A 21,032-nucleotide genomic window follows, 5' to 3' on the forward strand; every position below is an offset into this window, starting at 1 on the left:
CAGGACGTGTTGTTCAGATTTGACACTGAATTTGTCAAGTTGTTTAGGGAACTAATCTCTTCTTGTTTCACCTGAAGAGCTCGCGTATTCTTTTTATGACAATGTACTACCATCCTTTGTTCGCCTAACACAGATTTAGTATGTCCCATAAGATGTTGATACAGCCTGATACAGTACAATATAAGTGCTATGATGATGTACTACGGTACAACCATTTTCATTCTGCATTATGGATGCAAGCTTGCTTTCTGTCCCAAACAGGTAGCATTTCACGTACTGCCTATATATGTACGGTACTGTATATGTACGATGTAAAATGTGCTGAACAAAAAGTAGTCTGGGGTTTAAAGGTGGAGGACGTTCCTAAGATGGAACGTTGAGTTTGATCACCTCTCGAGATTTGTCATGTGACATTCGGTGGTATTTGAACTGAAAAACAATCCTATTTGTTTTCCCCTTTAAGAAGAGCCATTCCATTAGTAATGGGATAGGAGCTTCGTTCAAAGCTCTCTTGTCAGAACATAATACAAATCAAAACACGGAGATGGTGTGTGGATGAGTGTGTCTGTGCGCACGTGTGAACATGCTGTTTCTAGATGGTATGAAGCTCATGCTGAGCCACGACCCTTTTAGTGAAATTGTAACAAATAGCCAAGTTATAAAAAAAACTCTTTAATGAGATGATAAGGAACTGTCACGCAAGTGCTTTCAGCTAAAGCCACATCCTCCCCAGTGTACAGACGCACATGGCACACCATGTGGCAAGCTATTTCCTCCCAGAAATCCAGTATCTATGACCCGGCCATGCCAAATTAGACAAGGTATTGTTTGTACAGTGTAATCCATCAAGTTAATTTAATTAATTACAATAATGTGGTAGATAGGTTGTTTTGCTGAGGTCATAGTAAAGTTTATCGATTAACATGGCACAAACACTGGCTGAATAAGAGTAAGTAATTAACAGTAATTCTGAGAAAATCAGCGTATTACTCATAACAGTAAAGATCCTCTCAGTGTGCCACACGCACACAGGTGGTGAAAGTTTCATTACCAAAGAGAGGAGAAAAGACAGAAAAAGAGAGAGAGAAAGAGAGAGAGAGAGAGAGTAAACATCCACACAGGAAATTGTGTCACTATGGTTTGACTCAAACTTCTGTATTATTCTGAGTGGAGCATAGCTAAACGGGGCCAGCCAGGTCTGGGATCATCTTGTAGTAAGAACCTACACCGTGCCAGGCCACAGGACACTTGGAGAGAAAGGATATAACATAATTCTACCGTCAGTTACTTGGTGAGTTCATGCTTGTTTTATGGGGTCATACCATAGGGCATTTTTATCATTAATACGCTTGATGAATGTGTAGTAATGGGATTGAGCGAGGATGTGTGTGGGTGCGTCACCTGTCCTTTGAGATGTCCCTAACAAAAACCTGGGCACACGCAACTGTGGCTAGAACCAGTACAATTTTAGAGCCAGGAGAATCAGCAAAATCAGTTTTAACATACACATTCATTCATTGGTGCTTATATGACAGAGGTTTGGAGTTTTCTGAGGGCTTCAAAACTGAATGAATCAATCGTCATTAGGATTCCAGATATCAAATAACAGGCTTTATAGTAACACATATGACACAGAAGACCAAAACAATCAAATCACGGCAGTGTGATAACGTGTAAAATTCCCCTGAATGAAATCACCCAGAGTTACATTTACATTTATTCATTTAGCAGACGCTTTTATCCAAAGCGACTTCCAAGAGAGAGCTTTACAAAGTGCATAGGTCACTGATAATAACAACAAGATAGCCCCACAGCATTGCGGGTAGTCAAAAACAAGAAGTACACATTGTGAACAACCCCAAAAAAATAGTGCTAAAGGGGTTCATGGCCAGAGTCCTTCATAGGTGTTAATGGCTAGGAAACGTGTTTTGTGTAGTGCTGGGATTTGCAGTAGGCATGTGGGAGCCTGGAAGGTCACGGTGAGGACAGACCCTTCTCTGTCCCAGTGAGGTGGACACATCCGGTTGTGTGGAGGAAGGTCTTTCAGCACCTTTTCTTTCTGTGATGTGACCCCTGCAGCTGCGTTCAGAGCTTAGCGCTGGCATTGTTCTGAGGTTTCCGCCAAGGCAGTTTTTTTTTTAGTTTTTGAATGTGCCCCGAAATTTGGTGTGGGTCAACATATTGTAAGTGGCTATTGAATATGTCTCAAAGCATGTGCAAAAACAAAGCATAGGAATTGACCTGTGAACTTAAAACAGATTAATGTAACCAGAACACAGATGAACACTGACTTTATTCTTTTGTGGCTCGGACATTTGTACTGCAGCCTAACAAATGTACATTTTCTTAGTGCTTTAGTTGTTCAGACATCTTAGCACACATACAGTTTGGAAAGCAACTCTTAAAATAACACAATGTGGCTCATAAATGTTGAGAAGCATGTGTTGCACTTCCTCAGTGAAACTAGATTTCAGTTATCGATGCAAAGGTCATATTTTTAAATAGAGATAATTTCTCATTTATTGAACACGGATTTAGTCTCAGATGACAACCATTTACAGTAGAGTGTGGGACAGGGTTTTGCGTTTGAATACTTTCGATGATTTTGCAGTGAGCGAGATCTCCATGTACTGTACATGTTCTTGGTTGTCATAATAACCATTGTGATCTGTCTTTGCAGGTATACAAATTCCCAACTCACTGATTCCAAAATGGAAGTGAGATCCACCACACAACCTCCACCCTCCTTCTCCTCTTTCTCCTCATCTCCCAACTCCAGCACCAACTGCAGTACCCTGTATGCCCACCGGGAGTATTCCAGAGTTCTCATCCCTCTGTTCTACATCGTTGTCTTCCTTGTGGGCTTGCTGGGCAACACGTTGGCACTGCACGTCATCCGGCAAAACCTGAAAAAGATGAACGCCACCACCCTTTACTCCCTGAACCTGGTGGTGTCTGACATCCTGTTCACCCTGTCCCTGCCTCTGCGCATCATCTACTACGCCCTGGGCTTCCACTGGCCAATGGGAGAGGCCCTCTGCAAGTTCACAGGCCTCCTGTTCTACCTCAACACCTACGCCGGCGTCAACTTCATGACCTGCCTCAGCGTGGACCGCTTCATCGCCGTGGTGCTGCCGCTGCGGTTTTCCCGCTTCCGCAAGGTCGGCCACGTGCGCTACATCTGCGTGGCAGTGTGGGCGGTGGTTCTGATGCAGACGCTGCCCCTCCTCTCTATGTCCATGACCCACACCGAACCGGACGGCCACGTCACCTGCATGGAGTATCCCAACTTCGAGAAGGTGCCCAACATCGCCTACATGCTGATTGGCGCCGTGTTCCTAGGTTACGGCATCCCCGTGGTAACCATCCTGGTGTGCTACTCGGTCCTGTGTTTCAAGCTCCGCCTGACGGCCCGCGCCAATCACCTGACGGATAAGTCGGGTCGGAGCCGCAAGGCCATCGGCGTCATCTGCTGCGTGTCGCTGGTGTTCGTCGTGTGTTTCAGCCCCTACCACATCGACCTGCTGCAGTACATGGTCCGCAAGCTGGTCTCCGAGCCGGACTGCGCGGAACTCACGGCCTTCCAGGTGTCGTTGCACTTCACCGTGTGCTTGATGAACCTCAACTCTTGCTTGGACCCCTTCATCTACTTCTTTGCCTGCAAGGGCTACAAGAGGAAAGTCCTGAAGCTGCTGAAGAGGCAGGTGAGCGTGTCCTTCTCCAGCGCCGTCCGAACCTCGCCCGAGGGCTCGTCACGGGACATGATCGACGGGAACAAGATTTACTTCAATTCTTCCAGGTACAACTCGTGAAGGGGGACAGCGGGAGGGGGACAGAGGAGAGATATGACGGGTTTCAGGGTGGTGCTGTGCTACTCATTTGACCGGATTGAAAGGAGATTCACACATTCGAGCGTCGTGGTATCCTTGTTTTACACTTTTGCTCAATGTGGAGTTGAAGTGTGAGGAAATCAAGACAGTATTTGTCAAGGCATCAGGCATCGTCAGCCAGACTCATGGCTATGTTGCTTTTCTGATTCAACAAAGCCACAACATTGCATCATCCAGAAAAACATGGTATGACTTCATATTAAGCATACTAGCATGTTCTCATTAGTTCTCATCAGGTCCCTCTGGTGGAGAGTAGAGCCGAGGTGACAGAAACTGAAATCAAAGGGTTGTTCCTCTTACAGTTTCAGAAGACACAATCTCATTTTAATAAACACGTTGTCTGTACTGTACCAATAGTAGGAGAAAATTAGGATTTCAGATTATTTCATTTGTGGAATTCTTTTCAAACATCGAGATCTGTAGTGTTCGCCTCATGTACATATTGTTGTTGCACAGTTGTTCATGATGTAAAGCTTGTGAATGGACCTTCTTTTTGCAAGAGCGTTCAAGGGCCATTCTTATTGTCATTGCATTTCTAATAAATATTTCACAGGGAAAATACTAGTGGTATTTTTCTGTAAGCAATGGTGTTTAAACGTGATTGTGAACCACTGTGCGACCAGTTTAGCCTCTAGAGGGCAATGTTATACAGAAGTAAGAAGACGACTGACATATCCCTATCTTGGTTACTGATGTCTAGAGTTCGAATTCAGTGTCCTAGCGCCTAGCGGTCATAGATAGCATTTGCTGTATTAAAACAGTCAGTATTAAAACAATATTAGATTTGGAATTAATCTTCTCATACATAGCATTTGGCAGTTCCTCACAAATATTACATGTACAGTTATAAATACCAAAGAGAAACAGACTTGCAGAGGCAAGCACATGACAAAGACAACATCACACAGACTGTTGTCAAAACAACATATTGCAATGAACACAATACACCATCTGGTCGCTGAAATGTATCAGACAGTCAGAGAGGGAGACAGGGAGAGTAGCAGAGAGGTAATTATATCCAGGGAAATCATTTAGATGAATGGCATTTCTACTCATTAAAGCTACTTCCATCATATTCAGCGTTTAATATCATATGGAATAAAAATTACGCATTACCAGAGCATGGAAGGTTATTATGGAAGGGCATGCAATAAAAAACTAAACAGCATCCTCAACTCCTCGCCGTCAACAACTCAGTCTCTTGGGAGTTGTAGTCCATTTGTAGTCCAAATCTGAGAACAGTTTGTGGTTATTTATATAGCTCTAAGTAAAAGGTTGTTTCTCTGAGTTTCTGCATGTGGACTGATTCTCTATCCAGTCAGTTTTATTACAGAAGCGTCTGGGTCACCCAGTGTGACAGCCATATCTCTGATCCTATCCACATTACACTACAACCGACGTACATCAGAGTATTAGAAACACCATGTAACCTTTAAAAGAAATCAAATGGCCTGTGCAGAACGGTTCCATGGCTTAGAGGAGGAAATATCACAGAGGTGGTGCGGGAAAGTGTGACAGAGTTGCTGTTCCATTGTGTGTAAGATGTTCCAGTGGGGGAGACGGTCTGTGATGCTTGTGGAAATCGTAAGACCGGAGATGACATTTTCTTTCAGCCTGAAAGTTAGGTTGATATGTGTCCCATGTGAGCTGGCTGTCAGCATGTGTATGTGCTGTCCCCAATGGACAGATGTTCATGAATGGACACACGTTCATGCACACACGAACACACACGCATGCAGAGACTTAGCTTCAACTCACAAACACAAACACCCACTCTCCTCCTCCAATAAGTATTCTGGTCCAGTTTGACCTTGGGCGTTTCACCTGTGCGCTGCGGCTTGCATGCATCAAGAGCGGTGGAGGCGGAGGTATAAAACCGTCTCACGGCGAGGACAGTGCTAAAGTGTCTATTACTGCCATCTTATTTCCTGTTTATATGGCAACTGCCTCAACATCCTGTTTTTAATTACATCTCGCAGGCAGCAGATGCTTCTCACAGCCAACCTGCTGTGGATGACTCCCCTGAGAACTAATGTGCTGTGACAGACCCCACTTTTCCAATCAATAACTCGCCCTAAATCTGCCATCGCTCTGTCTGCCACCCGCACGCACGCACGCCAACACACACACTCCCCCTTCTAATGGCACATCATTTTCTTTAAGGGGGTGTAATTGGAGACTGCAAACATTTTCGCTTTTTGCTCCGTTTGTCTTTCTAGTGTTGCTGTAGCTTTGTGAGCTTTACAGTAACTGTGGTGGGGGGGGTGTGGGGGGGGGGGTGGCTGAACAGGATGTTAGGAGGTGGAGGGGGGAGGGAGGGGGGCTTCAGCCTCTAGTCGGTCGCACCATGTCATCCGTTGCACTGAACTAAAAAAAAAACAGATTCACTTCCCATTCGCGTGGCTCGAACTCAGCCCCGAGTGAGAACGTCAGTGAGAAAGTCAATCGGCCGCCGTTCCTCTATACAGTAGCTTGCACGGGTGGGATGAAGAGAGAGGCCTGTCCATCGGGATGGTGAGAATCTAGAAGAACATGGACTCTGCGGCCGTCCCAGAGGTAAGCATAAGATGTTAGGTCATGTTACTGGAAAAGAGACTTTTGAATATTTCAAGCAAGCAGTCTGACAAGTTACATTCGCACTGGGAGGTGTACATGTGGCTTAGTGTTACCTTGCCATGGTTAGGATAGGGAACGCAACTTGGTTTTCCTTCGTTTGCTTTCCTTTATCATGGTGCTGTTATTGTCGTGTAATATTCTTGAAAGAATCTGGCATGATTTAAACACGTCAGCTCAAAAACAGATACATTACATCTCTAAGGGAGGAAGGTGGTTCTGGGCGGCAGAGGCATTTACAAGAAATTGCAAAATCCAAGGGAATCGTTTTTGAAGTTACACTTCTTTATTTAAAAAAAAAACACTTCCTTATACTCATGTGAATTAAGGATGGGTATTGTGAAGTGTCTGAGATCATACCATAATGCAGCATGGAACTTGACGTAGCAGATGTTGTCGCCTCTTATTTCTGTGGTTGTGGACATCAAATACTGTACGATCTAAGCTGAAGCATAGAGCTACAGTCAGCCGCATCCACAGTCAGACTGAAACTCGTGTCTTCCTCTTCATCTCGTGTGGAGGCTGCAGCTGCACTGCTATTAAAAAAACATTCAAATCATTGAGTAACCGGGTTGTGCAAACTGTAAACACGTTTATATCTTCTGCCCCAAGATATGCCATACAGTACTTTATCTACAAAGTGGTTCACTTCCATTTTTTGGACCTTTACATTCATCACACTTGGAGGTCGTAGATAATTGTTGTGTTTCACCGAGTTTTTTCCTCATGACTCTCTGTCCTCTGCAGTCAAACAGGATTTGGCCTAACGTCTCCAAGGCAGCTGTCAGCCTGGACCCATCTGATGAGCTGATGCCCGCTGAATATCGCATTGCCAGTCTCGTGTTTTACAGCGTCCTCCTGGCCATCGGCGTGGTCGTCAACCTCACGGCATTGTGGGTGTTCGCCCTCACCACCAAGCGCAGGAACTCCGTCACCGTCTACATGATCAACGTGGCCGTGGTGGACCTCCTCTTCATCTTCCTCCTGCCCTTCAGGATGGTCTACTACGCCATGGACCGCTGGCCCTTCGGCGACTTTTTCTGCCGCGTCACGGCCGCGCTCACCGTCTTCTACCCCTGCATCGCGCTGTGGCTGTTCGCCATGATCAGCGCCGACCGCTACGTGGCCATCGTCCAACCGAGACACAGCAAGGAGCTCAAGAACATCCCCAAGGCCTTGCTGGCGTGCGTGGGCGTCTGGCTCATGACGCTGGGGAGCACCGTGCCCCTCCTCTTCCCCGACGACGACCCCGACGCCGCCGCCAACTTCACCACGTGCCTGAAGATGACCGACATCGTCCACCTACGCCGCGACAACCCCGTCCACTTTGCCCGTCTCGTCTTTTTCTTCCTGGTGCCCGTCGGCATCATGATCGGCTGCTACGTGGTCATCGTGGACAACCTGGTCCACGGGCGCACCTCCAAGCTCAAGCCCAAGGTGAAGGAGAAGTCCATCCGCATCATCATCACGCTCATCGTCCAGATGCTGGTGTGCTTCGTGCCCTACCACGTGTGCCTGGTGGTCCTGCTCCTCCAGAGGGCTGGGGGAGGGGACTTCAACGTTTGGGCGGCCTTCACCACCTTCCTGATGAACCTCAGCACGGTGCTGGACATCATCCTCTACTACATCGTCTCCAAGCAGTTCCAGGACCGCGTGATCAGCGTGATCCTCTACAGGAACTACCTGCGGAGCGTGCGCCGGAAGAGCCGGCACACGCATACGGGCAGCGTCAGGTCGCTTAGCAACCTGACCAGCGCCATGATCTGAGGAGGAAGATGGGGGAGTTGAGGAACTGAGAGACTCCTGTGCCGGCGTATTGACAAGAGCCATGTCACACGGATTACTAGCGTGTTTTCTCATACAAACACTGTTTAATTCATTTTCGAGATTCCAATTCACACTGTGGAAGTGTTGTGTTCTGTTAGCGTAAACGTCTGCTTTCAAGACTGATTGGTTTACACCTGAGACTTGTGGAATATAAAGTACACACACACACACACACACACACAAACACGCGTACAAGCATGTCCTCATACATGCACACACAAACACACACACCCGTATGCAAACACACAAGCATGCACACACACACCGGCCTCACTTTGTATTCAGTATTCTGTAGGCCTGTTGAGATAAAAATAAACTCTTGCTCACGTCTAACTACCGAATCTGTTTCGGATTGTCACATTGTAAGTTGTGTGTCCTCCAAGACCACAATATCTCTCTCTCTGTCATCTGTCTGTTTCATAACTTAAATCTAGTCCGCCTGCTCGGAGGTTCAGAGCTGTAGACAGGACACTGTGGTCTCTTTATCTTCTTTCACTGAGACATCATTGTAAAATGTGTCAACCTTGTCTTGTAGATGTTATCATTTCGATTTGATACAGAACGACAATAATCCTCAACATAAGGTCGTGACATATGTACATACATATATAAAATGACTTTTGTTGTTTTGTTGCCACAGCAGTTTGTGTTTTTGTGTGCTCAGTATGTACAGTGCAGTGAGGGAGCAGGGGCTGTTCAACCCTGCCAGAGGGAGGTGCTGTGCTACTGGAAATGAGACGGCGGAAAAATGGAGATGAGATGCAGTTATACAACCTGACCAGGAGGTGGCAGCACACCCTGGTGAACAGGACAGAGCCACCTGTCCAGGAGAATCAGCTCAACAGGAGTACAGGAGCGTTGATCCCACTGGATCATGCTAACGTGTTAAGTGTTGAGAAAGAGAAGAAAGATAGGTAGGGTAAAAGTGACTTCCATCTGTATTTTATTAGATTGACATGTTTTGTTCGTTTCTTTTCTGAGTTGGAGTATGTGAGAAGGCCCTACATGAACAAACATGAAAATATGTTGCTGTTGTCGAATTGCCTATGAGTAAGATGGTAAGTGTGGACCAGACCACACAGTGAGTCTAATCTTTACTGGATGGCTGGGTGACTAGGTGACTGCATAGCCAGTGACTCATGATGGTGGGTTGTCTAGGGTCTGTGGTTGTATTCCCACCTGTGCTTTAGCAATTTACACCATCCAGGATCTGTATATCAGCGAAGGGATATTCAATTGAATAGCATATTGTCTACCATGTTGCGTGTGAGAGGAAATGACTCTTAACTCGTTTCCCCATCTCTCTGGCTAGGATAAAAGATCAACAACTGATTATGCTTCCGTGCTCGACTGGAAGTGACGAGGGTAGATGAATGATACTGGTGGGACGTTGTGAGTTGGGTATACTCGGGTTGGGATATCCAGACTGCCACCCGTACTGTGGTCCATCTTTAACATGTTTGGTTTATTGTTCATTGGTTCTGCCCAAATACAATTTTATTATTCACTCATTCAGTCAATGGGATTTATAACCGAGGAGGTCAGAGGTCAAATCAAGCAGGGGTGGGTTCTGTCTGTTCCACCTGTTACGCATCAAAGAGAAACCTAAGACGCTCTGCACAGCGACTGACATTTAAAACAATTACGTTTCCTGTCGAGTCCCTGTGATGAATTATCCGGAAGCTTTACTCTGCCGCAACTCGAAATCTTCACAACAAGCGCCTTTGTTGTCTCGAAAAATTAATGAAAACAAGATTGTCTTTCATTCGAGCTGATCCAACAGCGCGACAGCCAGCTGCTCTTCTCTGGGAATAAAAACAGTCAGCATTAAACGAAGCTCGGTGAAAATACCTTTTCTCCCGCCGCTCGTGTGGAAAACAAATCAGGCGACGAGCTCAGTGGCCATCTGTTTCGTTATTTGATATGTGTGAATACATGTTGTAATGACTTTGTTTGTGAATCGCTCGGCTCGGCGGAACACACGAGAGCTCTCCAAGTACTGGAGTGTTCAAAGCTAATCATATAATTGGACACAATAGTCGATGACAAATGGAGACGCGCGCAGCCAGCCAGCTGGGGAAGTGAATATGTAATCATTGTAAAATCATATCATTTTGCATATTTGAAGACAGCTTAATAGAGTTTGCGTGTCAGCACACTATCAAGTGATGATCAGAGCGGCCGTCCCTGGATTTGTTTTCCAAATATTGCTTTGATTGGGCGATCCGTCACACGGGGCTCGCGCTCGTCTCCAGATCTCAACTCGTGAGCACCGACACGAAGTACGCAGGGCCCTCGTCGCACGAGGCCTCCCGTCGGTGTGCCTGTTCATCGGGCACACATCCCAACATTCCCAAGACAGGTTGGTCATTATTAAAGTAAGTTTCAGTCATTCCCAACCACGGCGTGCCCCAACTGGCCTATTGGAGCATAAACAGCTGATTCGTCAGTCATTCCATGAGTCGTCGTCGAAAGAACGGCTTTCGTAACTGTACATGGGAGTACAGTAAGCCCCATGCTTGGACTTCATCGCCAGCCCTCATGCTGTTTCCATTACAGCCTATAGGAACATGAAAGAACCCTGCAGTAATTACGCACTGCCTCGGCCTCCACCAGACCCCCACAACAAGCCTCCACAGGGCCCAGCTATGTTAGGGGCATTAGCTACCTGCACATGTCTCCATTTACATCATTTAGACGTTCTCTTAGGGCACTTCAATACACAGTGCCCCCCCCCCCCCCCTCCCCAGCAGGCTCCACCCCACTCCCCGGCCCCCCTCTCCCAATCGAGTTGACTGTGGGGGTGTAGGGGGGACCCTCCCAGCCAACCGAAGGAAATGAGAGGCACATGTGTGTACCTAGTGGTGCTGCAGAGGCTCCCCCTGGTGAGTTTCTGGTTGAGAGCTCTACATTAATGGATTCCTTTTGTCTGCTACACAGGCCTGGGAAGTGCAGGTACTGTTCATGTCTATGGTAGCAGGCGGAACGCTCAAGCCACATGTGGCTGTTCTGTGCTCTGTAGGAGCTGGAAGATCAGTACTGGGATATTTAGCGCACACACACACACACACATGCAGTCGTCGTCGTCGTCCCCTCCCCCACGCACACACACACTCGGGCCTTTTGCGTTGGCAAATGAAATGTACACCACAAAGTCTTCCGTCTCCATTATAAGAGGATAACGCGCTGCGAGGCGCTGTGCTCGCTATCAAACTGACTCCAATTGACCCTGCCGTTAGCGCGCCGCAGAGAGAGGGAGAGGAAGGACCGAGGAGGAAATGTATGGCCTTGATTACAGCCCGCGTGTCTATTTTAGCAGATTGTTTGCTGCTGATTCACACACATAGCAAGACGCGGCGCCATTAGTGCACATAAATAATGTAGAACGCCCCCGCCCCCCCCCCCCTCCCCCTTTTTTTCCGACTCTACTCAGCTAAGTGGCTGGAAACCTCAGGCTGCTCTTGTCAGGTTCTCTATAGATTAGTACGAGATTTATTTGAAGTTGGTAAAGCGCTGTGTTCTTGACAGCGTTCAGAGGGGATCGAGTGTTCTGAACCGCACACAGGGAGGGGAGGGGGGGGGGGGTGTTGGCGGTACTGTTTTTAATTGTATCATGTGAAGTGGGGATGGGACAGTGGCCTGGCTGGGACGGGTGTGTTAATATTTAATCCAGTCTCACTTTGGCGTCCTCTTGAGCTGTGCTATCGCCAGCCCCAGACCGAGAGAGCTACATTACAACCAGCGTGGATAACAGGACGTGAGGGTGCGGATGTCGTCATTCTCAAACGCGGCCTTGCTCGGGAAGTTTCCGGATGAGAGCGAGACTCGGGTGGAGACCGATGTTCCTGAACAGTGTTTTCTCCTTTGCACCACGGTGCGGATAGCCGCGGAGGAATCCAAGGAAAGGAAGAATGTAAGACCTTGTTTTACAAAGCAATCAGGCCCTACTGCCTGTGTGAGTGGAGGTGAGAGAGAGAGAGAGAGAGAGAGAGAGAGAGAGAGAGAGAGAGAGAGAGAGAGAGAGAGAGAGAGAGAGAGAGAGAGAGAGAGGGAGAAATAAACAGATAGAGATGAGACCGAGGAAGAGATTGAGCAACAAAGAGAGAGACAAACACAGGGAAAGAAAGGAAGGGAGGGGGATAGAGAGGCAGGGAGAAATAGAGAGACTGAGAGAGAGAGAGAGAGAGAGAGAGAGAGAGAGAGAAAGAGAGAGAGAAAGGAGAGACAGACTGGGGAGGAAGGAGAGGGAGAGCGGTGTGGAAGGGAGCGAGGGAAGGAGGGAGGTGTGTGCCGGAGTTCAGAGTGGCCCCTCTGTGTGCTCATCACGTCTGCTCTCCCTGAGCTCAATTACAGGATTGGTGCTCAGGAAGGAAACTTCATCATGTCATACAGATGTCTTCACTGGCGGAGAGAGGGAAAGGACGCATGGCATCATTTAACATGACAGGATCTGAATCACTTGAACAGAAACATACATAACCCACTGGACACAGACAGCACTCTCCTCAGCGCTGGCTGATATTTACAGCGTATAGATGTAGATATACTGTATATAGGTATACATTTACATTTAGTCATTTAGCAGACGCTCTTATCCAGAGCGACTTTCAGTAAGTACAGCGACATTCCCCCCCGAGGCAAGTAGGGTGAAGTACGTTGCCCAAGGACACAACATAATTTGGCATGGCCGGGATTTCAAACCAGCGACCTTCTGATGACTAGCCCAATTCCCTAACCGCTCAGCCACTTGACTCCCTACATTCCCCACAGTATGTTAAAGGTATAGCAGCATTCTGTGAGGTCTCACATTGCAACTGTACAGCACATGCGTTACCTCTTAAGCGATTTCATGGTACCATCATTGATGTTGAACATCACTGTGGTATGGAATATAGGACCCATTACTTTTCAGAACCCTGTTTACTGTGTAATGCTCTTACGGAACCATGGGTGATCATTAGTGTGTGTATGTGCGTTTACGTCGCCCGGCAGCCCTTCAGATCTTGCTGTTCTATCCAGTGCGCAGCCCCTTTATTAAGCTGTTCCCCGCTACGCTTCTGACATGACACAAGCACAGAACACTCTCCACAACAATAACGCTGTTTCATTTTAATTTGATTACGTTTCCCTCTCAACGGACGCCAAGTCCTGTTTTGCCTCAGGAACCCACCTCTTAATCACGTTCCATCCAGACTGTCTTTCATCTAAATCTCACCGCCATGGCACGGGCCCAACTTTGTGATGCTGAGAGGTAGGGAAAAGAGAGAGAGCGAGAGAAATAGAGAGAAACGCAAGAGGGAAAACAATGACAAAAGCTACAACAGCTCTCGTCTCTGTCACAATAACGTGAAGTTTTGTGTTAGCGCCGCGTTAGCTCTGTGTTCCACGGCGAGGGGCTGCATGCGTGCGTGTGCGTCTGTGGGAACTCGGATCCTCTCAGCACTAACAGAGCTGTAGAGACGAGGGAACAGATGGCGACAGGCCCGTTCTCTCCTGCATCCTCTCACAACTGACACACTTCCTGTGCCTCCATTAATCTTCCCCCCCCCCCCTCCCGTATTCCTGCAACACAACTTTATTAAAACAACTCGGGAGAGCACGGTGAACAAAACAGGCCCTGGCACAGCTGTCGTCAGCCCGGGGAAGAGCCGGCCGTCCGCCACGCCGGCCGACCGCTCCTCTCGCTTCTGGAAAAAAAACATCTGCGGAACGGCTCCGCTGGAAATCGGGCTGCTTTAAGGCTGTCACCCCGTAAAGCGGGAGCCGGGGTTGGAACCAGGAAGAGCTCGTTAAGAGGCAGCTGGGGCTGCTGTTGGCGGGGACTTCGTAAACTCCTGTTGGTCAAGCGTACTTGGGCGCGTGTCGCACGGCGATGATGACTGCTTCCTGTTGTCGACGGGGGGGGGGGGGGGCGGTCATATTGAAAGGGTGCTGATACACCACGAGTGCTCTGTGAGTTTGTTGGTGGTCAGATCACATGTGCCGAAGATGCAAGGTTTGATCCATCAGCAACTGTCTGAGATCAGGCCACAAGGAAGTGACTGACAGTTTGAGGGAACACATTGATCATGTTCACTTTCAAGTAGAAACCTACCGAGCCAGCTAGCCTGACCGCCCATAGACCCAGACTGTGTTGCTCAGGGGTCTGGGACCTCCATACACGGATGCGCGAGGACGGCGGCGTGATGACAGATATTCCGGCGACGCAACTCGAGTCTTCTGCTGTGCGTCCGGAGCAGTTGGTGGCTAAATTGAAAAATCAATTCCAATTTAAATGATTGGAATAAAGAACTCCAGGAGCTGGAGATAAAGGAGCCTCAGTCTCCAAGATCCCCTTTAATTGGAAAGTCATTTCTTCAGGGTATTCTAATGGTTCTGAGGGAAGATTGCAAAATAAAGTTGATGAGCTGGGGGGGAGGTTAATAGTGTGTGTATACGTGTGTGTGTGTGTGTGTGTTCATGTGTGTGTGTTTTGTTTTCGGTACCATTCAGTATCACTCAAAACCATCACTTATGACAAAGGCACAAAATGAAGAGTAATCCTTTGGGTTCACACACACACACACACACACACACACACACACACACACACACACACACACACAATATGCTCACACAAGGAGGTCCCTTCCATTGAACACCAGATGAATGGGCATGGTTTTTTGGCCCCCAAAACAAATCAACTGCCGCTCACTCAACACTCACTTTTACATAGTTTATCATATTATTTTTCTGAAATTGACTGTAGATTTTTCCCAGGTGTCAAACATCACCATGGATATCATTTATAAATGTAGTCTACATCTATATACATCATACAGTATCAGTTCATTTCCATATGTACTAAACAGTATAGGTACTGTATAGGGATGGGCATAATTAATCGACGATCGATTATCGATCGTTAAGAATTTAGTCGATAACATTATTTGTTCATCGATAAAACTAATGCGTGTTCTGTTGCGTAGTGTGAGTCTTGAAGGATTGCAATGGATTTCGCTATGTGGCAGCAATTAATCATTTTACCAAATGAAGCCAATGTTTGGAAAAAAACGCCACAGGCCTACTCAATTACCGGCGAGTTTCCATGTAGCTATTTCAAAAGTAAATATGAAGAGGTCACGGCGAAGTGTAGCGTGAGACCATATTGACTAAAAAATTACTTTGTTCACTGCCAACACTGCAAAGCTGAGTATAAATACAACTCCTCCACGACTCAAATGATGTACCACTTGAAGAACGTACATCCGACCCTGGGTAGTGGCGGTGCATCCTGCTCTTGGTGCTAGCACGGAGGAGCTGCGATGCACAACGAGCAGAGAAAATTACCCAACGGATCTGTAAGTCCATCGAGATGGATATGCTACCCATAAGTATTGTTGAGGGCGAAGGTTTTTATGAAGCTTTGTTAATTAGTAGTGATGTGTCGTTCGTGAACGATTCGTTCATTTTGAACGAATCCTTATAAGGACTCGGGAGTAACGAGTCCTCTCAACGAGTGATTCGTTCATTTCCCGACTCGGTCTTTCTACGAGTCTTTGGATCATTTTTCACGTGACCTGCATAGGCTCTGTAGCTAGAGGAAACGAACGATTCGTTCCTTTCCCGACTCGGTCTTTCTACGAGTCTTTGGATCATTTTTCACGTGACCTGCATAGGCTCTGTAGCTAGAGGAAACGAACGATTCGTTCCTTTCCCGACTCGGTCTTTCTACGAGTCTTTGGATCATTTTTCACGTGACCTGCATAGGCTCTGTAGCTAGAGGAAACGAACGATTCGTTCCTTTCCCGACTCGGTCTTTCTACGAGTCTTTGGATCATTTTTCACGTGACCTGCATAGGCTCTGTAGCTAGAGGAAACGAATGATTAGTTCCTTCCCCGACTCGGTCTTTCTACGAGTCTTTGGATCCTTTTTTCACGTGACCCGCATTGTATTTTTTAGTAGAGGAAACAGTTTCCTTATTCCCTTTCGCGTGGCCGCTGTTTTAGTAAGACGTGAATGAATGATATTCGCTCAAGTCATCATACTGACTGGTTTTGTTATTTTCACTTTACATTTACACTTACAGTTTAGTGCAGTGTAATTGTTTGACGTGATAATTAAATGCTAGTGTGATAATACATGACCAAATCATACAACCTCATGATACATTATTTTAATGCAGGAATTTATTTTGAAATAGTATTTGCTGGTGCACATGTCATGCACTAACCTACAGTGGACGTATAGGGACTATACGTCCTTTGCAGTGGACGTATAGCCCCCAACCCCCCCCCCCCCCCCCCCCCCCCCCCCCCCCCCCCTGAAATGAACAAATGACTCGAAAAAAGATTCGTTCATTTTACTGAACGAGATTCAAAGAACCGAATCAGCAAAAAGAACCGAACTTCCCATCACTATTAATTAGCCGGGAAAAAACGAGGGTCAGTTGAGTTTGAACACAGCTTCTAGCTGTCGGCTCCGCTTCTAGGAGTTACAGAAATAGTTGTTTTTGTTGTAATACCTAGTAAGGGGTCCCATTATCGTCCACCTAGTTCTCGACGCTCGTTAGCAATGTTACCAAAATGTCGTTATAATACAAATTAAAAACGTTAGGCCTATGTCACATACTTTAATATATAGATACACACCTATATTATAACATTCCGGTATTGAAATCCAATCCGGATATGCCTAGAAATGTTACTTTCCTGATTTTAGCAGTTAGCCAGGGGGTCCCATTCGTCCACCCAACCACTTTCAATGGAGAATTGTCAGTTTGACGCTGCGGAAGGCAGATGCTACACATACGGTTTGAGAGCGTATTTACATCCTCAAATCTCGAAGTAAGAAGCTGTAATTTGGTGTGCAGCAATATAAGATGTGTACATATCGATGAGTTACTTTCTTTCGTTGCTGCTGCATATCTTCTTTAAGAAATTAACGGAAGAAACGGTTGTGGACGATAATGGGGCCCCGAACGTTGGAGATTTAGAGTGGACGATAATAGGGCCCTTTACACTACAGATCTCAATGCGGAAACACGCTGTGTTTTTTCTATCTTCACTGCATTTTAATATAGCCTATAAATTGTGAATTTTAATATAATTTTTTTAATGATCAATCGAAAATCGATCGTTAATTCTCCCGACGATCGATTAAGACAATTTAGTCGAATGCCCATCCCTAGTACTGTATACTTCAACAGTATAACAGATTACTGTAAGTAACATTACATGTATTACTGTTAATGCTACCACATACAGTACAGTTTATAATGTTATGGACACAATATGTTTCCAAATCTGGGCAAATGATGTGTTTACAGTGTGTGTGTGTGTGCGTGCAAACACTAAAAGACCATACTCTTTTCCATCACTCCCTTTTGTGTTTCCATTATCACCTCCAGATCGTCCCTACAGTACAGTGAAAGGCATACAGTCAACACTGTGCCCAGGGCCAGTGGCCCGGAAACCCCGAATGAAAGCTCCCCTATCAACAACATGGCTGCACAGGTATGGAGTCCTGGATGGATCAAAACTCACTTGTTTTCTTCTCCTTTTGCCCCCGACATACTTCATACGGAGACCTTTCAGAGCGCCGCTGGTGACATTTGAAAGAGACCCAGCGCCAAGGCATTTCCATGGAAGAAACTTGTTGACATAGTTATCAGACATCAAAAGAGCCATGTGTCATTTTGAAAAGAGCCCTATGAGAGGAATGGGGATGTTAAAGGCCGTGTTAGCTCCAAATATCACAAAAAAGGATGAGAGGATATGAACACGCTTTGACTGAAGGACTGAAAGAAAAGAGTGGGGGGGGGGGGGGGGGGGAGTGAGAGATGGAGGAACAGATAGGAGTGAAAAAGAGGGACAAACAGAGAGAGAGAGTAAGACAAAGAAAGAGTGGGAGAGGGAGGGAGACTAAAAGAAAATAAGAGAGGGAGAGAGAGAGAGAGAGGGGGAGAGAGAGAGAGGGAGAGAGAGGGGGAGAGAGAGAGAGAGAGAGGGGGGAGAGAGAGAGAGAGAGAGAGAGAGAGAGAGAGAGAGAGAGAGAGAGAGAGAGAGAGAGAAAGAAAGAAAGAAAAAAGAAAGTGATAAAATCCTCTGCAACACATTCTCCAGAGAATGAAAGGCGCTCGGCTCCATTTCCGCCCAAGAAGCGTCGAGTTAAAAGGTGGCCCCCTGTACAAATGAAACTCAATTTCACGCCACATTATCCCTCCCTGTTCTCTTTCCTGGCTTTCATTTTCATTAAGACCAGAGACAATCATAAATTAATAATTACTGCTAGAATGTCTAAGCGCAGGGTACACTTCTGTAGCCTTCTTCCTGCCTCTGAGGTCCTCCATGTTCATGCTTGCAAAATGTTCATTTAGGTAATGTGGCCTGGCCCTTGTCAGACTATTCTGCTTTTTGTAGTTTCACTAACACATAATGGTCTATCTGATTAGACAGCATTAGTGCTATCTCCAGACTGATAAAGCTGCACTGGAAGAAAGTAATCCAGTCTCTTCCTAGAAAGAATATGTAATTTCAGTTCAGGTTGAAGGTTGGTAATCAGTTTTGAAAGCCTACAGTGTCAGCACTGAAAACGCAGCACAAATACACTCTGTCACAATCTGAATTCAGCAGGTGTCGGCAATCATAATTGTCACATGAGTTGCCATATCACCAACCTTGTGTTACAGTAACTATCACTCTCACCCTTGTTTTCATCCTATAAACGGTTTTTGTTTTCAGGTTTCGAAGGTGAAGAATGGGAGTCTCACTTCCCCCTCACGATATCTTACACACATCGTAACCAGACAAGCGCACAGCAACATTGAATGTAGCAACGTTAACTTATGCAAGATCAGGCGGAATAATACTCTCTGGGTGATGTCTGTGTGAACACGTCTCCATGGCAAGTCAAGCAAATACACTGCTGTAGTGTACTGTATATCCATGCTCTGAATGTTTCCAATGCCATAATGAATATGCTCGACATACTACAGCGTAATATAACACAACGCAGCTTATGCTCGTTTGATATTTAAAGTCTTTGCCTTATGGTCATATTTGTACCGAATTGAATTTATTACAAAATGTGCAGTGGTATGAAACATGTTGCTAGAGGCGACCTTGCCACAGCTACTGGTGCAGAACAAGGCGTCACAACGACAAATAACACAACATCTAAATAATAGCTGTGAACTAGCCAAATAACTTACTCACTCAGCAAATATGGAGTTAGTGGAGGGAATCTTGAACTAAAACCACTTCAACGCCTACAAAGAGCATGTTGGATAAGATGTGTTGGTTTGGGAAGGAGCTGAGCCATTAGAGAGGTCGTAGTGGGGTGTGTGATCGGTGCTTTGTCCAGAAACTTCAGCTCAAGTTTCCAGTGACACCAGAAGTTCATTATTCTGAAGGCAGCCACAGAAGTTTCAGCGCGCGATTGATTGCCTATTTGTGTGTCGTGTTGCTGCCTCAAGGTTGATTGAAACTTTAACCTCATTTTTAATAAAGGGAAGAAAAGCTTGAAATGTTTCAGACCTTGAATTTCTACAATGTGCTGTTGAATTATGCAGCGATCAGTCAATTATTCATCTATGTGGCTGTGTTTACGGACATGCTTTAAAAAGCATGCAAAATGGGACCGGGCAGAGCTGTGCTGTGTCAACATATTTCACTCAGAATTGCTTACAAGAGAAATTTGTCTCTCAATGTCGATTTAATGTTTTCTTCGTACATGTTTTAAGTGCTGGCCTACCCGGTACCAATCAGTGATATGATCCCAATGGATCAGGTACATGTGTGTAGTGTAAACAAATTAATTCATTAATGCCTGTATCTATAATTATTAATTGACTCAAACGTTATTTATATAATTGTATCATGAATGTGTGTGAAACTGTACAAAACACTTAAGACATTATTTGAATGAATACACATTGCTTTAGCTTACTACAATACAGAATAAAAAAACAATATGCTTATTAATCTTGCTACAGTCCAAGGTAGGCTATGCCTTTATGTAGTCTGTTCAACAACAAAATGACATAAACACCAACATATGGATGCTCGGAATTGAAAGGTTATATGTTTGATTGGAAAAAGAGACACTCATTGTCGACAGTGTCATTGTAAAAGGAACAATCTTCAGTCAAATGTTAACTTTGAATACATTTTAACTGACACTGAAATATCAAATGTCTGATGGGAAAGGGTGCTGAAGTAAGTATAAACAAGGTGCCACCCTCTATCCCCCACTGTCTTAATCATGTTGCTGGGAGCATGGCTAGGAACACATGCTTCATGCAAACTCTTCTACACTTCCAGAAAGGGGTGGGCTTCAAATTCAGCCAGCCCCCCTCACTTCTGACCCAGATCATCCATGGTCTCTCTCTCCAGAAGTATAACATTGACAGAGAGACAGAGAGAGAATCTCTACATAGATTAATATGTATCTACACAGCAACACGTGTAGTAACAACATTAAAGCTGCTAGGTTTCCCCATACACCTACAAGGTTGTTTGTAACGTAATCAAATGCTCTGTACTGAATGGGCGTTTATTATTGCTGAAGTGTAATAATCATTGCATACATGTATAACATCAACTTATTGATCCTGTCTAATACTGTTTTGTATTGGAACTTGTTTCATCTAAGGTGTCTTTTAAATGAACAAACATTTTGAACCGTTATCCTTGTCACACAGGAAACTCACATTGTTTATC

The 21,032-nt window shown here is 45.7% G+C and overlaps 2 protein-coding genes across 2 annotated transcripts; both read left to right on the top strand.

Moving 5' to 3' along the window:
* Positions 1-809: 809 nt before the first annotated feature.
* gpr183a (G protein-coupled receptor 183a) lies at positions 810-4,906 on the top strand. The gene is made up of 2 exons (XM_047047490.1): positions 810-1,291; positions 2,681-4,906. The coding sequence occupies exon 2, from the start codon at positions 2,712-2,714 to the stop codon at positions 3,810-3,812; it is 1,101 nt and encodes a 366-aa protein (XP_046903446.1). The 5' UTR covers positions 810-1,291; positions 2,681-2,711; the 3' UTR covers positions 3,813-4,906.
* A 1,311-nt stretch (positions 4,907-6,217) lies between these two features.
* Positions 6,218-8,965, top strand: gpr18 (G protein-coupled receptor 18). The gene is made up of 2 exons (XM_047047491.1): positions 6,218-6,446; positions 7,251-8,965. Exons 1-2 carry the CDS (start codon positions 6,423-6,425, stop codon positions 8,268-8,270), a joined length of 1,044 nt encoding a protein of 347 aa, XP_046903447.1. The 5' UTR covers positions 6,218-6,422; the 3' UTR covers positions 8,271-8,965.
* Positions 8,966-21,032: the final 12,067 nt, after the last annotated feature.

Source organism: Hypomesus transpacificus, chromosome 23, assembly GCF_021917145.1.
Source record: "Hypomesus transpacificus isolate Combined female chromosome 23, fHypTra1, whole genome shotgun sequence".
In the NCBI taxonomy this organism is placed as follows: Eukaryota; Metazoa; Chordata; class Actinopteri; order Osmeriformes; family Osmeridae; genus Hypomesus; species Hypomesus transpacificus.